Source organism: Procambarus clarkii, chromosome 83 (assembly GCF_040958095.1).
Source record: "Procambarus clarkii isolate CNS0578487 chromosome 83, FALCON_Pclarkii_2.0, whole genome shotgun sequence".
NCBI classification, from domain to species: Eukaryota; Metazoa; Arthropoda; class Malacostraca; order Decapoda; family Cambaridae; genus Procambarus; species Procambarus clarkii.
Window position 1 is genome coordinate 14015427 of NC_091232.1, and position 17414 is coordinate 14032840.

The 17414-nt window shown below is 47.4% G+C and overlaps 1 protein-coding gene across 1 annotated transcript in view; it reads left to right on the top strand.

Moving 5' to 3' along the window:
* LOC138358398 (uncharacterized) overlaps positions 1-17414 on the top strand; it is a 163328-nt gene that overhangs the window by 6100 nt on the left and 139814 nt on the right. The window contains exon 3 of the mRNA XM_069316239.1: positions 10639-10681. Coding sequence (XP_069172340.1) covers positions 10639-10681 — 43 coding nt within the window. The remainder of the gene's footprint in view (positions 1-10638; positions 10682-17414) is intronic.

Below are 17414 nucleotides of genomic sequence, written 5' to 3' on the forward strand. Positions count from 1 at the left end.
GGTGGGTATGGGGGCACATTCGTGGATGAATTTGTCATTTTTCGTCTCTATGTCGTTGAATGTTTCCGTTGTACCCTCTCAGGCTCGTGGGGTGGGCGACCAAGCCCCCGAGTCGGCCTGTATTGGAAGACCAGGCTCTGTAGCTCCCGCTGCGTTGGGCCCCGACCTTGCTCCTCCTTTGACCGTCCTGACTTCTTCCCCCAGCTCCCCTCCCTCCTCTGTGGTTGGGTCGAGCCTCCAGCCCCCGGTGGTGACCACTTCGTCCCCTGGTGTGGCTAAGTCTTTCGTTGTGACTACTGCACCTTTTGACCCCTCTCTCTCTAGGGGTTCTCAACGCCGTTCGCGCCCCAACCGCACTCGCTCGATTCCTTCTCGTGCCGATGCGTATCAGGCCTTGTTTGGTCCTGCTTCATGGGCCAAATACTTTGATCTCCTCCCTCTTGATTCTGCGCCTCCTGACGATTTCTCCCTCCATCGGCATCTTGTAGATTCCGTGGATGCGTCTGTTACTTTCAACCCCACTCGTCTCGGTACACGTGTCGTTGCTGCACCTTCTCAGGATGCGGCTTCCCGCTTGGCTGCCTTATCTTGCCTTGGCGAGACCCCTGTTCGGGTCTCCAAGAACGTTCAGATGAATGCCAGTGTTGGCACTATTCTCCTCCCACCCCATGTTGCAACCGGTGTTCGGAATCTGCAGGATTGCCACGATGATATTCGGCATATCCTTGATGCCCAAGGCCATTCTGTCCTCCAGGTTGACTCGTTTACTCGTTCCCCTCGTGGTCGTCGCCGTCAACCCCTTCGCGTTGTGAAGATCACCTTTGATGGTAGGACCCTTCCATCCTCTGTCATTCTTGCTGGTGCTAGGTGCTCTGTCCAGGAGTATATTCCTTCTCCTCGACTTTGTAACAAGTGCTGGAGGTTTGGGCATGGTGCCCTCCGCTGCTCTGGGACTGTCTCTCTCTGTCCTTTGTGTGGGAGTGAAGGTCACTCTAAGTCGGAGTGCACTTCTCCCCAGGCTCGTTGCCTCAACTGCGGTGAGGCCCATCCTACCTTCTCCCGTGCGTGTGTCCATTACAAGCTTGAGGCAGCCGTCCTCGACTTGAAGCACCGGGAGCGTTTATCTTTTCCTGAGGCGAGGCGCCAGGTTCGCCGGCTCCCGCCTTTTGCTAATATCTCTTATGCTCGCATGTTGCGCTCTTCCTCTCCTCGTCCTTCTCGCCTTCCTCAGACTCACAACCGTTTCCGGGCCTTGGACCCTGATGCGCCCACTGCCCCCTCCTTTGTTCCTTTGGGTTCTCTCCCGAAGGATCCTCCTCCTGGTCCTCTGTCTGGGGTTCCCCTTCCTTCTACCCGGTCTGTCGTGTCTCCTGTGTCTTCTTCCTCGTCCCCCTCCGATCCTCCTTCCCATCCTCTTCCTCCATCTATCGGCTCTCCCCACCGCCTGTCGGTGCGGGCGGATGTCCATCGCTCTCCTAACGGCCGTCGTGTGTGCTCTCGTTCGGCTTCTCCTGTTGAGACACTGGAATCCGTTGCCCGGTACGTAGTTGCTGGGACACCGGTCTCTTTAAGTCAGAAGCGAAAGCCTGGCTCCTCTCCTTCCTCTTCCCCGGCGGGTAAGAAGGCTTCGCTTTCTTCCTCAGCTCCTACTTCTGGCTCTGTTGCTCCTTCCCCTCCCGTTTCAGTGATTGCGCCCCCTGTTCCTGCTTTGGGGGTTTCTTTGGCCCCTGCTTCCCTTTCGGTTGCTGCTCTTGCTGAGGTGCGCTCCCCTCTTTCTACTCCCCCTCTTCCTGCTGCTGTCCTTGACTGCTCCTCTCCGTTGTCTCCTCCTCTTCCTTCTCCTCCTCCTCCTCCTCCTCCTCCTCCTCCGGACCCCGCCCGCCCACCTCTTATCTGTTCTCCCGTTTCCTTCCCTCCGTCTTTGCTCAGTTTACCCATGCCCCCTAACCCTGACTTTGCTGACCCTGATCCCGACCCTGATATTCTTTAACGTGCTCTGTTGCTCTTTCGCCTTTGTTTCTTCCTTGTTCTCTGTTTTTGTCCTTTCTCTTCTCGTCGTTGTCCATTCTTCAATGGAACGTTCGAGGTTATTACGCCAATTTCCTCGAACTCCAACTTCTGATTTCGCGGTTTTCGCCCCTTTGTGTCTGTCTCCAGGAGCCAATGCTTGGTGCTCGTCCTGGTCGTTTTTGTGGCTATTCCTTTCTCTCCCCCCCCCCAGCCATTGCTGGGGCTTCTAATTCTTCTGCTCTCTTGATTCGTGCCGATGTTCCCTTTGTTCCTTTGCTTTTTCCTTCGCCTCTCCATTGTTCTGCTGCTCGTATCTTTGTGGGGAAATGGTACACACTTTGTTCCATTTATCTCCCCCCGAGTGTCCCGCTCTCTCTTCCTGATTTGAAACACCTCCTAGACTCCTTGCCGGAGCCTGTGCTCCTGCTGGGTGACTTCAATTGTCGTCATTCCCCCCTCCCCGCTCAGCTCGTTGTCGCCGTGTGGGGGCTTCGTGGGCGGCTGCTGGAGTGTGATGCTCCTTAGGACAGTCCTCTGTCCTTTTCTAGCCTTGTGCTCCTGCTGCCGTCCTCTCCAATTCTGCTGGGCACCTTTTCCTTTTCCTTCTGTTTCGTTTTTCTCCCCCCTCTTCTCCTATCTGCTTGCCGTTTCCTGCCGACCTTTTGCTCGTTCTGGTTCTTCCATGGACTTCTTCTATTTTGACGCCCGGGTGCTTGAGGAGGCATACTCATGCACCCGTAGAACTGCAGTACCCGACGTCGAGAGCGAGGGGACCCTTTTATTGTCAATCCCCACTTCGTCACTGAACCCGATCTCGACGGACTGTCGGTTTCTTAAGGTGGCGTTTGTGGGGCGTATACTCACGACGCACCCCTAGGAGGCCCCGACAAGATCGGCGATAGCTTCTTGTTGGGTGTCCTGCCTCTAATTGTGGCTCCATGGTGGGTGTGGGGGCTCATTCGTGAGTGAATTCTTAATTTCGTCAAGATGATAACCCCTGTTTCGGCTGCTTCTGGCTTACCTTTTCAGGCTCGTGGGGTGGGCGACCAAGCCCCCGAGTCGGTCCGTATTGGAAGACCGGGCTCTGTAGCCTCCGCTGCATTGGGCCCCGACCTTGCTCCTCCTTTGGCCTCTCTGACTCCTTCCCCTGGCTCCCCTCCCTCCTCTGTGGTTGGGTCGAGCCCCAAGCCCCCAGTGGTGACTACCTCGTCCCCTGGCGCGGCTCCTTCTCTAGTTGTAACTACTGCGCCTTTTAACCCCTCTCTCTCTGGGGGTTCTCACCGCCGTTCTCGTCACGGCCGCCCTCGCTCGATTCCTTCCAGTTCTGCTACCTATCAAGCCTTGTTTGGTCCCGCTTCGTGGGCCAAATATTTTGATCTCCTCCCTCTTGATTCTGCGCCTCCTGACGATTTCTCCCTTCATCGACATCTCATTGATTCCGTGGATGCCTCCATTACTTTCAACCCCACTCGTCTCGGTACACGTGTCGTTGCTGCTCCTTCTCAGGATGCTGCTTCCCGCTTGGCTGCCTTATCCTGCCTTGGCGAGACCCCCGTTCGGGTCTCGAAGAACGCTCAATTGAATGCCAGTGTTGGCACTATTTTGCTCCCGCCCCATGTTGCAACCGGTGTTCGGGACCTGCGCGACTGCCACGACGATATTCGCCATATCCTCGCTGCCCAGGGCCATTCTATTCTCCAGGTGGACACGTTTACTCGTCCCCCTCGTGGTAGTCGCCGTCAACCCCTCCGGGTTGTGAAGATTACCTTTGATGGTAGGACCCTTCCACCCTCTGTCATTCTTGCTGGTGCTAGGTGCTCTGTCCAGGAGTACATTCCTTCTCCTCGGCTCTGCAACAAGTGCTGGAGGTTTGGGCATGGTGCCCTCCGCTGCTCCGGGACTGTCTCTCTCTGTCCTTTGTGTGGTGGCGAAGGTCACTCTAAGTCGGAGTGCACTTCTCCCCAGGCTCGTTGCCTCAACTGCGGTGAGGCCCATCCTACCTTCTCCCGTGCGTGTGTCCATTACAAGCTTGAGGCAGCCGTCCTCAACCTGAAGCACCGGGAGCGTTTATCTTTTCCTGAGGCGAGGCGCCAGGTTCTCCGGCTCCCGCCTTATGCTAATTTCTCTTATGCTCGCATGTTGCGCTCTTCCTCTCCTCGTCCTTCCCGCCTTCCTCAGACTCACAACCGTTTCCGGGCCTTGGACCCTGATGCGCCCACTGCCCCCTCCTCTGTTCCTTTGGGTTCTCTCCCGAAGAATCCTCCTCCTGGCCCTCTGTCTGGGGTTCCCCTTCCTTCTACCCGGTCTGTCGTGTCTTCTGTGTCTTCTTCCTCGTCCCCCTCCGATCCTCCTTCCCATCCTCTTCCTCCATCTATTGGCTCTCCCCACCGCCTGTCGGTGCGGGCGGATGTCCATCGCTCTCCTAACGGCCGTCGTGTGTGCTCTCGTTCGGCTTCTCCTGTTGAGACACTGGAATCCGTTGCCCGGTACGTAGTTGCTGGGACACCGGTCTCTTTAAGTCAGAAGCGTAAGCCTGGCTCCTCTCCTTCCTCTTCCCCGGCGGGTAAGAAGGCTTCGCTTTCTTCCTCAGCTCCTCCTTCTGGCTCTTTTTCCTTCCCCTCCCGTTTCAGTGCTTGCGCCCCCTGTTCCTGCTATGGAGGTTTCGTTGGCCCCTGCTTCCCTTTCGGTTGCTGCTCTTGCTGAGGTGCACTTCCCTCTTTCTACTCCCCCTCCTCCTGCTGCTGTCCTTGACGGCTCCTCTCCGTTGCCTCCTCCTCTTCCTCCTCCTCCTCCAGACCCTGCCCGCCCACCTCTGCTCTGTTCTCCCGTTTCCTTCCCTCCGTCTTTGCTCAGTTTACCCATGCCCCCTAACCCTGACTTTGCTGACCCTGATCCCGACCCTGATATTCTTTAACGTGCTCTGTTGGTCTTTCGCCTTTGTTTCTTCCTTGTTCTCTGTTTTTGTCCTTTCTCTTCTCGTCGTTGTCCATTCTTCAATGGAACGTTCGAGGTTATTACGCCAATTTCCTCGAACTCCAACTTCTGATTTCGCGGTTTTCGCCCCTTTGTGTCTGTCTCCAGGAGCCCATGCTTGGTGCTCGTCCTGGTCGTTTTCGTGGCTATTCCTTTCTCTCCCCCCCCCCCCCAGCCATTGCTGGGGCTTCTAATTCTTCTGCTCTTTTGATTCGGGCTGATGTTCCCTTTGTTCCTTTACTTTTTCCTTCGCCTCTCCATTGTTCTGCTGCTCGTATCTTTGTGGGGAAATGGTACACAGTTTGTTCCATTTCTCTCCCCCCGAGTGTCCCGCTCTCTCTTCCTGATTTGAAACACCTCCTGGACTCCTTGCCGGAGCCTGTGCTCCTGCTGGGTGACTTTAATTGTCGTCATTCTCTTTGGGGTGACGTTCTGACGAATACCCGGGGTCGCCTCCTTGAGCCGTTTCTCCTCTCTTCTTCCCTGTCTCTTCTGAATTCTGGTGAGCCCACTCATTTGGACTCTCGGACTCGCACCCTTTCTTCTCTTGATCTTTCTCTCTGCTCTTCTTCTCTTTACTTAGATTTCACGTGGCAGGTTCTTGATGACCTCCATGGAAGTGATCATTTCCCCATCCTTGTTTCCTTTTTCTCTTTTCGCCCTTCCCTCTCTTTCCCTAGGTGGCAGTTTGCTAAGGCAGACTGGACCCTATTTACCCTCAGTGCTGCTCTCTCTGACCTCTCCCTTATGCCTCTCTCTCGCGCTCTCCTCCTTTTTCATGACACTGTCTTCAACGCTGCCCTCCGCTCTATTCCTCGCTCTTCCTCTCGGGGTCCACGGAAGTGCGTTCCCTGGTGGAATGCGGACTGTGCTCGGGCTGTCCGCTGTAAGCGTGCAGCCTGGAAGAGGCACCGCCGTAGGCAGACGACCGATTCTTTTCTTTTCTTTCGGAAAGCGAGTGCGGTGGCCCGTAGGGCCATCCGTACGGCTAAACGTGAATGTTGGGCATCTTATGTCTCAACAATTACGTCCGAAACCCCTCTGGCCCAGATCTGGAAGCGTATCCGCAAGATAGCGGGTAAGTTCGTTCCCGATGTTTCACCGGTCCTTCACCTCCATGATACTCTTGTGGCGGACCCGTTGCAGGTCGCTTCCGAACTGGGTTCCCACTTTTCTTCTGTTAGCTCTGGTCTTCATCATCCCCAATCTTTCCTTCTTCGTAAACCTGTCCTTGAGTCTCGTCCTTTAGATTTCTGCACTCATCTTCAGCTTCCCTATAATGATCCCTTCTCTCTCTCTGAACTTCGTTCTGCCCTGGCCCTCTGCGGTTCTACGGCGGCGGGCTCCGATGGTATTCATTATGAGATGCTTCGCCATCTCCCTCCGAGCACGTCTCAGTATTTACTGAGTCTGTATAATCGGATCTGGGAGTCGTCGTCAGTCCCTGAGGACTGGCTCAATGCCGTTGTCCTCCCTGTTCGCAAACCGGGGTCTCTGGGTACTTCCCCTAAGGACTTTCGCCCTATTGCTCTCACAAGTTGTGTCTGCAAACTCTTTGAACGTATGGTTAACGTTCGTCTGATGTGGTTCCTGGAACACCATCTCCTCTACCCTTCTCAATTTGGTTTCCGCAAGTGCCGCAGCACGACAGATGTCCTGGTGAACTTGGAGTCTATATTCGTACTGCTTTTGCTGCGAAGACCTCCGTTGTTGCCGTCCTTTTTGACCTGGAAAAGGCTTACGACACCACTTGGCGTTATCATATCCTATCTCAACTTCATTCTTTTGGCCTTCGTGGTCATCTCCCTCTCTTTCTCTGCGGCTTCCTCTCTCGTCGTTCCTTTCGGGTGCGCCTTGGTACCGCTCTCTCTCCCTCTTTTCAGCAATACGAAGGTGTGCCCCAGGGTAGTGTTCTGAGCACTACTCTTTTTCTTGTTGCCCTCAATGGTCTTCTTTCCTCTCTTCCTTCTGGTGTCTTCTCCGCTCTCTATGTCGATGATCTTACCCTTTGTTGTCAGGGTGATGTTTCGCCTCTCCTTCAACGCCGGCTTCAACTTGCCATTGATGCCGTGTCGTCTTGGGCCACTGATCATGGCTTCAAGTTCTCTACTTCTAAGACTTGTGCCATGACTTTTACGCGGAAACGGGTTGTTCTTCGTCCCTCTTTGTCACTTTATGGTCATCCCCTTGAATACAAAGATTCCGCGAAGCTTTTGGGGTTATTCCTTGACACTCGTTTGTCTTGGTCTCCCCATATCTCTTACCTCCGTGTTGAGTGCTCTAAGGCCCTTACCCTCCTTCGGGTCTTGTCCCATACTTCTTGGGGGGCAGATAGGCGCACTCTCCTTGCTTTTACATTCCTCTCTCGTCCTGTCTAAGCTCGATTATGGTTGCCCTGCTTACTCGTCTGCTTCTCCTTCTACTCTTCGCCGTCTTGATGCTTTGCACCATACTGGGTTGCGCCTCAGTTCTGGTACCTTTCGTTCGACTCCCGTCCTTAGCTTGTATGTTGACACTGGCTTCCTGTCTCTCCAGGACCGCCGTGATCGCTACTGTCTTCGCTATCTTGCGCGGTCCTTGCAACATCCTTCCTCTCGCCTCTGTCGTGCTTTAACTTTTACCCCTCCTGCAGTTCCTGTTCCTCTTCACCACCTCCCTCTTTCTGTCCGGTTATCTCGCCTGCAGGATTCTCTTTCCGTTCGTATTTCTGATGTTTCTCCTCGTGTTGTTCCTTCTTTGCCCCTGTGGAGGGTCCCTCTTCCGCGGTTTTGTACATCCTTGACCTGTATCACTAAAGCTTTTACCCCTCCTACGGTTCTACAACGCCTTTTCCTCGAGCACTTTTCTTCTCTCTCCCGCTCCGTTTCTGTCTTCACCGATGGGTCTAAGTCAGCGGGCGGTGTTGGCTACTCTGTTGTTTTTCCTGATCGCACTTATATGTGTCGCTTGCCTCCGGAGACTAGCATCTTTACAGCGGAACATTATGCTATTCTCTATGCTCTTCGTCTCCTGCTTTCTCGTTGTCAGTCTTCCTTTGTAGTTGTTGTTGACTCTCGTAGTGCCCTCATGGCTCTCGGGTCCTTTAATCCGGTTCATCCAGTGGTTGTCGAGATCCAGCATTGGCTGTTTCTCGTTCACAGTAAATTTAAGTCGGTTGAGTTTTGTTGGGTTCCCAGCCATATTGGTGTGTCTTTAAATGAGCGTGCGGATGCTGCCGCCAAGGAAGCTGTCCGCTCTTGTCCCATCTCTCGTAAGGGCATTCCGTATTCCGACTTTTATCCGGTTATCCATTCCTCAGTCCTTACCCGTTGGCAGGCTTCTTGGTTGTCTGTTACTGGTAACAAGCTACGTACTCTTAAATGTTGTGTTTCCTCGTGGCAGTCCTCCTTCCACCGTAACCGGCGGTGGGAAACAGCTCTGGCGAGGTTGCGTATTGGAAATACTCGCTTAACCCATGGTCACTTGATGGAGCACCGCCCTGCTCCTTATTGTCCTAGTTGCATTGTCCCTCTTACGGTCGTGCATGTCCTTCTTGAATGTCCTGACTTCCAGGACGAGCGTGTGTCTTGCTTTCCGACCGCCCCTCGCGGTCACCTGTCCCTCGATAGAATTCTTGGTGACTTGGATACTTTTGATATCGTTCGCCTTATGCGTTTTTGTTCTCGTATTGGCATCCTTGGTGATATTTAGCGCCCTCTGATTATTTTGCATATTTGATGGTGCTTCATAGCCTTCCCGGTTTGGTGCCTTCTTTTGATAATTACTTACTTACTTGGTCAGTATTACAAAGGCCTCGGCTGTTATTTATTTATTTATATAACTACAAGTTATATTGGGTTTCTGATCAACCCGTCCTCTTAAAACTAACGTCACTTTTGGCTGGTATGCGCAGCACTATGGCCAAATTTGGACGTAATTTGAAATGAAATCGACTCACAAAAGTGACGCACTGTTCCGTTTTCTGTTTGAGTCGTCCGGCTTACTCGGCCAGCTTAGAAGAGGATTCTTTCCATTAACATTTTTCATAACGTTTTGAAACTTTATGAGAATTTCCTGCCCACCTAACCTATCAGAGGATCCTTAAGTTATTATTGTTGAAAAAGAAATCCCAAATTTATTTTCATTTTTTTCATTTTCAAATTACTTCCATATTCTGCCATACGGGTAAACGGCCAAAAGCGACGCTATTTTTAAGAGGACAGGTGACAAGGAGTACATAGCACTGTGTGTTTACATTCTTGTAAAGCCACTAGTACGCATAGCACTTCGGGCAGGTCCTTAATCTAACAGATAATATTAAGTAGGTAATTTCTAGGAAAATTTATAGGCTAATCTATCAAAATCTACAACAATTTAAACATTTATAGTGTTAATCCTTCATTGATTCGTGGTAGTGAATGTTGAACAAGTTCTGGCATGATTGTTGTTGCTGTCTTGAACTTTCTCCAAAGCGGAAAATCATTGATGTGTTTTTGAAGTGAAGTTTCCATATTAGGACACAGTAGGCCAGATGGGACCACAACAGAGACTCGTACAGTTGAATATTCAATGTTGTTCGTTTAAGTCAAAGATTCGTTTAACTATTCTTAAGGATTGTTTTCATATTAACTGTGAGTCCCAGATGTTCAATGGCTGGTACATCATAACTCCTAGGTAATATTGACTTAAATTTACCAGAGGGCCACCATTTCTCCATAGTGCCCTCTACGGCAACAGGAAGCCAGAGGCTTGTCAAAGGTTCCCCTACGGTTCCTGAGGAGTTTGTCTATCTGTATTTTGAGCGCGCAAACTGTTGCATTATGACATTAAAGGTAGTTTGATAATATGTTCAACGTGTCTTGTAGCTAAGCTAAAGGTGGCATATAATGTTTAGCAACAAGTCGCCCTAAATTGTTTAGTGTTAACGACTAGGGCGATGGAGTGGTCATATCAGGATAGCAATTGTGCAGATAAATGGGGAAGATAATTGCAGACGAGGAGTCACAATAACGGGGGCTGAAATATGTTGACCAAACCACACACTAGAAAGTGAAGGGACGACTAGATAATTGTTTATCTAATAGATGGAAGATGTTAATTGTTTGCATCTTGTTTACTCTGCGATATAAAATGGTTTCACCTGTAAATGGTCATTTTTGACAATGAAATCACTAGGCTTCTAACGTTGGTTTAGTGCTCAGAGACCATATACTGTACTTGAGAGGTTTTAAACATGTTATTTATATAATTTAGGCCAATAGACAGCTAAATAAATTAATAATACACAGTACGTTTATCTAAGGTTAGCTAAAGGTTTGTTTTAGTGGAAGACCGTAATAAGGTAATGTGTTTCTATGTAACTTTAAAAGAACATTGATGCTTAACCATAGCCTCATGAGTCCAAGACAAAAATGTACTCCGTTAGGCTATTGCAGTCTTATCAGTCTTGCCTACTCGCTATTGTTGATACAATCTGTAATTAATCTATATTGAAATTACACCTTTTCCAGTGATTGGTTCCAGTGTTCTTGAAATTCATAATTGTATTTTCCTACTCGATTGTATTTGAAATAAACTTTATACTTACCTTGGTGCTACATAGCCTTCCCGGTTTGGTACCTTATTTTAATAATTACTTATACTTGTCCTTAATATATGTAAAAAATATTTTTTCAGGAGTGTGGCACGTGTGGACAAGTGTTGGATCAGAGGAGTCAAGGTAAAGTGCTTATTTACCAACTAGTTCTGGGGAGGAGCGGGTGGAACTAGATGGACGTAGTCAACTTCACATTCTTGTTACACTTACACTGGTTTGTGCCTCGGAGAGGCTGCAGGATCCAGTAAGTTCAGTAGAACTTCGGTTTCAACTCCTTTTGACCATGTCGTAGCTCAGTCGAATACGGCAGCGGCTGGGATGCTCTCGGATGCAGGTTTGAATCCTTGTCCCGGCCCTTGTGGATTTGTACACTCTTGTTAGCAGGCTGAGAGCTTTTCTTCCCCATAGATTTATTAAAAGAAGAGTTAGCAATAAGTCGGCTGGGTTTATTAACGTATTGTTTTTAGGTCCCATTTAGATTATGCAGTTCAGTTTTGATCGCCATGCTAAAGAATGGACATAATTCACTAGAACACGTCAGTTAGGATGACAAAGTTAATCCCGCAAATTAGAAAGCTTCCGTATGAAGAGATGTTGGAAAAACCTTAACGTGACATGATTGAAGTGTACAAGTGGATGAATGGGCATAACAAGGAAGCTATCGATAAGGCTTTAAATGAAGATAAGTTCAGACTTAGGAAATACCTGGGTAAATACTGGTTTGGTAACTGGGTTGTGGATTTGTGGAACAAATTGGATCATGTGCAGACGAGAAGTCACAATAATGTGGCTGAAGTATGTTGACCAGACCACACACTGGAAGGTGAAGGGACAACGACGTTTCGGTCCATCCTGGACCATTCTCAAATCGATTGTGGATCATACTACTGGATCACTGGATCCATATTACTGGATCATAATAGGCATAGGAATCTTTGATTAGTTGAAGCTTAGGTTAGACGTATATGAATGAGTGTGGGTGGATATAAATAGGAGGTGCCACGTGCAGAACAATAGGCCATCTGCAGTTTCTTGACTTACGTTCTACTAGTTTACACTCAGAACGCGACTCTCCAATCAGCTTACATCTGTATCCTCAATTGCTGCTAGGTGATCAAGGGCGAACATTTAACCTTGAATGTTTAATACAAACCAAATGATGGGTAGTAAAGATGTATGGTAAGGTAAAAGCTGGGTGGCGAGGCAAGTTTTGGGGTAGTGAAGACTTAGAATATTGTTCAATGTGGGTGACAAAGACTTGCTGTGAAGAGTAGGTAAAGAATAAATTGAGAGATAGGAGAATAATCTTAAGATTAGACTTGGACTGGCTGGCATATGCATTATATATCATTAATGCATATGCCAGGGGGGGGGGAGATCTCCCCAAAGGCATAAACTGCTAGGTCAGGTCATCCACAAACCCATATCCAATGACTCCAAGGTCATGGGAAGCTTGACCTTCCCATGAAGTTGGAGGATTGTTGGTGGGTTTGTGGATTTGGAATGAGGGAAGAGGCGGGCTGGATGAGGCAGTTTGTCTTGGGAAATATTTGTAATCATTTTATTTAGAGATGAGTGTGAGCAGAAATGACACGCTATAGTAGTCATTTATAGTGAAGATGATAATGTATTTTCCAAATGAGAAAAAATTATGCGTGGCGAAAACTTAAGTTGAGATAAAAGTATGTTGTCAACAGCTCTACAATAAAAGATTTCGTTGTGGAAGAGATTCCCGCCCGAAACGTCGGCCATCTTGGCGCGCAGATTGAACGCTCCTAGCTGGACTTTCTTTCTACACCTCGCCTGGAGCTCATCTTTGAATTCAGCTGGCTTTTTTGGGCCAGTGTGTGCTCACTGCAGCTACCCAGGGGCTCACAGCATCGGGGGAGGCCGGAGCCTCCCTAATGGACGCCATATTTTGGAGCCAAATTCTGGCTCTATGCACGTATTCGCAGTTTGATATTACGACTTTTTATACCCAACATATGCCAAGTCCTGAAAGCGGCTTTTGGACACATTTATCCCAATCACCCCTGCAGTTTTCAAAATATCCCAAACATCTCAATATCGAGGCCTGAGCCATATTTTGAAGCCAAATTCAGGCTCTCTGCACGTATTCGCAGTTTGAAATTACGACTTTTTATACCCTTCATATGCCAAGTCCTGAAAGTGGCAGTGAGTCACATTTTGCACAAACTCCCCTGCAGTTTTCAAAATATCCCAAACATCCCAATTTCGAGGCCTGAGCCATATTTTGGAACCAAATTTGGGCTCTCTGCACGTATTCGCAGTTTGAAATTACGACTTTTTATACGGAACATATGCCAAGTATTGAAAGCAGCGTTTGGTCATATATGTCCCAAACCCCCTTCAGTTTTCAAAATATCCCAAACATCCTAATTTCGAGGCCTGAACCAAATTCTGGCTCTATGCACGTATTCGCAGTTTGAAATTACGACTTTTTATACCCAACATATGCCAAGTACTGAAAGCGGCGTTTGGTCATATTTGTCCCAAACCCCCCTGCAGTTTTCAAAATATCCCAAACATCCCAATTTCGAGGTCTGAGCCATATTTTGGAGCCAAATTCTCGCTCTATGCATGTATTCGCAGATTGAAATTACGACTTTTTATTCCCAACATATGATAAGTCCTGAAAGCGGCAGTGAGTCACACTCTGAACAAACTCCCCTGCAGTTTTCGAAATATCCCAAATATCCCAATTTCGAGGCCTGAGCCATAATTTAGAGCCAAATTCTGGCTCTCTGCATGTATTCGCAGTTTGAAATTGCGATTTTTTATACCCACCATATGCCAAGTACTGAAAGCGGCGTTTAGTCACATTTATCCCAATCCCCGCACGCAGTTTTCAAAATATCCCAAACATCCCAATTTCGAGGCCTGAACCATATTTTGGAGCCAAATTCTTGCTCTCAGCACGTATTCGCAGTTTGAAATTACGACTTTTTATACCCAACATATGCCAAGTACTGAAAGCAGCGTTTGGTCAAATTTGACCTAGCCCTCCGTGCAATTTTTAAAAAATCCCAAATATCCAAATTTCGAAGCCTGAGCCATATTTTGGAGCGAAATTTTGGCTCTCTGCACGTATTTTCAGTGTGAAATTACGACTTTTTATACCCAACATATGCCAAGTACTGAAAGCGGCGTTTGGTCAAATTTGTCCCAAACCTCCCTGCAATTTTTAAAATATCCCAAATATCCCAATTTCGAGGCCTGAGCCATATTTTGGAGCCAAATTCAGCCTCTCTGCACGTATTCGCAGTTTAAAATTACAACTTTTTTATACCTAACATATGCAAAGTACTGAAAGCGGCATTTGGTCACATTTGTCCCAAACCCCCCTGCAGTTTTCAAAATATCCCAAACATCCTAATTTCGTGGCCTGAACCAAATTCTGGCTCTATGCACGTATTCGCTGTTTGAAATTACAACTTTTTATACCCAACATATGCCAAGTACTGAAAGCGCCGTTTGGTCACATTTGTCCCAAACCTCCCTTCAGTTTTCAAAATATCCCAAACATCCCAATTTCGAGGCCTGAGCATATTTTGGAGCCAAATTCTGGCTCTATGCACGTATTTGCAGTTTGATATTACGAATTTTTATACCCAACAAATGCCAAGTCCTGAAAGCAGCAGTGAGTCACATTTTGCACAAACTCCCCTGCAGTTTTCGAAATATCCCAATTTCGAGGCCTGAGCCATATTTTGGAGCCAAATTCTGGCTCTCTGCACGTATTCGCAGTTTGAAATTACGATTTATTATACCCAACATATGCCAAGTACTGAAAGCGGCAATGAGTCACATTTTGCACAAACTCCCCTGCAGTTTTCAAAATATTCCAATTTCGAGGCCTGAGCCATATTTTGGAGCCAAATTTTGGCTCTTTTGCACGTATTCGCCGTTTGAAATTACGACTTTTTTATACCCAACATATGCCAAGTACTGAAAGCGGAGTTTGGTCACGTTTGTCCCAATCCCCGCTGCAATTTTCAAAATTTTCCGAAGATCCCAATTTCGAGGCCTGAGCCATATTTTGGAGCCAAATTCTGGCTCTGCACGTATTCGCAGTTTGAAATTGCGACTTTTTTATACCCAACATATGCCAAGTACTGAAAGCGGCGTTTGGTCATATTTGTCCCAAACTCCCCTGCAGTTTTCAAAATATCCCAAACATTCCAATTTCGAGGCCTGAGCCATATTTTGGAGCCAAATACTGGCTCTCTGCACGTATTCGCTGTTTAAAAATTACGACTTTTTATACCCAACATATGGCAAGTCCTGAAAGCGGCAGTGTGTCACATTTTGCACAAACTCCCCTGCAGTTTTCAAAATATCCCAAATATCCCAATTTCGAGGCCTGAGCCATATTTTGCAGCCCAATTCTGGCTCACTGCACGAATTCACAGTTTGAAATTGCGGTTTTTATACCCAACATATGCCAAGAACTGAAAGAGGCGTTTGGACACATTTGTTAAAATCCCCCCTGCAGTTTTCAAAATATATCAAACATCCCAATTTCGAGGCCTGAGCCATATTTTGGAGCCAAATTCAGGCTCTCTGCACGTATTCGCAGTTTGAAATTACGACTTTTTATACCCAACATATGCCAAGTACTGAAAGCGGCAGTGAGTCACATTTTGCACAAACTCCCCTGTAGTTTTCAAAATATCCCAAACATCCCAATTTCAAGGCCTGAGCCATATTTTGGAGCCAAATTCAGGCTCTGCATGTATTCGTAGTTTGAAATTACGACTTTTTATACGGAACATATGCCAAGTACAGAAAGCGGCGTTTGGTCACATTTGTCCCAAACCTCCCTGCAGTTTTCAAAATATCCCAAATATCCCAATTTCAAGGCGTGAGTCATATTTTGGAGCCAAATTCTGGCTCTCTGCATGTATTCACAGTTTGATATTACTATTTTTTATACCCAATATATGCGAAGTACTGAAAGAGGCGTTTGGCTACATTTGTCCAAAACCTCCCTGCAGTTTTCAAAATATCCCAAACATCCCAATATCGGGGCCTGAGCCATATTTTGGAGCCAAATTCTGGCTCTCTGCACGTATTCGCAGTTTGAAATTACGTCTTTTTTTACGGATAATATGCAAAGTACTGAAAGCAGCGTTTGGTCATATTTGTCCCAAACCCCCCTGCAGTTTTCAAAATATCCCAAACATCCCAATTTCGAGGTCTGAGCCATATTTTGGAGCCAAATTCTCGCTCTATGCACGTATTCGCAGATTGAAATTACGACTTTTTATTCCCAACATATGATAAGTCCTAAAAGCAGCAGTGAGTCACACTTTGAACAAACTCCCCTGCAGTTTTCGAAATATCCCAAATATCCCAATTTCGAGGCCTGAGCCATATTTTAGAGCCAAATTCTGGCTCTCTGCACGTATTCGCAGTTTGAAATTGCGATTTTTTATACCCACCATATGCCATGTACTGAAAGCGGCGTTTGGTCACATTTGTCCCAATCCCCCCACGCAGTTTTCAAAATATCCCAAACATCCCAATTTCGAGGCCTGAACCATATTTTGGAGCCAAATTCAGGCTCTCTGCACGTATTCGCAGTTTGAAATTACGTCTTTTTATACCCAACATATGCCAAGTACTGAAAGCGGCAGTGAGTCACATTTTGCACAAACTTCCCTACAGTTTTCGAAATATCCCAAATATCCCAATTTCGAGGCCTGAGCCATATTTTGGAGTCAAATTCTGGCTCTTTGCACGTATTCGCAGTTTGAAATTACGACTTTTTATACCCAACATATGCCAAGTACTGAAAGCAGCGTTTGGTGAAATTTGTCCCAAACCTCCCTGCAATTTTCAAAATATCCCAAATATCCCAATTTCGAGCCCCGAGCCATATTTTGGAGCCAAATTCAGGCTCTCTGCACGTATTCGCAGTTTAAAATTACAAATTTTTTATACCTAACATATGCAAAGTACTGAAAGCGGCATTTGGTCACATTTGTCCCAAACCCCCCTGCAGTTTTCAAAATATCCTAAACATCCCAATTTCGATACCTGAGCCATATTTTGGAGCAAATTCTGGCTCCATGCACGTATTCGCAGTTTGAAATTACGACTTTTTATACCCAACATATGCCAAGTACTGAAAGCGGCGTGTGGTCAAATTTGTAGCAAACCTCCCTGCAATTTTCAAAATATCCTAAATATCCCAATTTCGAAGCCTGAGCCATATTTTGGAGCCATATTGTGGCTCTCTGCACGTATTCGCAGTTTGAAATTACAACTTTTTTATACCTAACATATGCCATGTCCTGAAAGCGGCAGTGAGTCACATTTTGCACAAACTCCCCTGCAGTTTTCAAAATATCCAAAACATCCCAATTTCGTGGCCTGAGCCATATTTTGGGGCCAAATTCTGGCTCTATGCATGTATTCGCCGTTTGAAATTACGACTTTTAATACCCAACATATGCCAAGTACTGAAAGCGGCGTTTGGTCAAATTTGTCCCAAACCTCCCTGCAATTTTCAAAATATCCCAAATATCCCAATTTCGAGGCCTGAGCCATACTTTGGAGCCAAATTCAGGCTCTCTGCACGTATTCGCAGTTTGAAATTACAACTTTTTTATACCTAACATATGCCAAGTACTGAAAGCGGCAGGTAGTGCCATTTTGCACAAACTCCCCTGCAGTTTTCAAAATATCCCAAATATCCTAATTTCGAGGCCTGAGCCATATTTTGCAGCCAAATTCTGGCTCTTTGCACGTATTCGCAGTTTGAAATTACGACTTTTTATACCCAACATATGCCAAGTCCTGAAAGCGGCAGTGAGTCACACTTTAAACA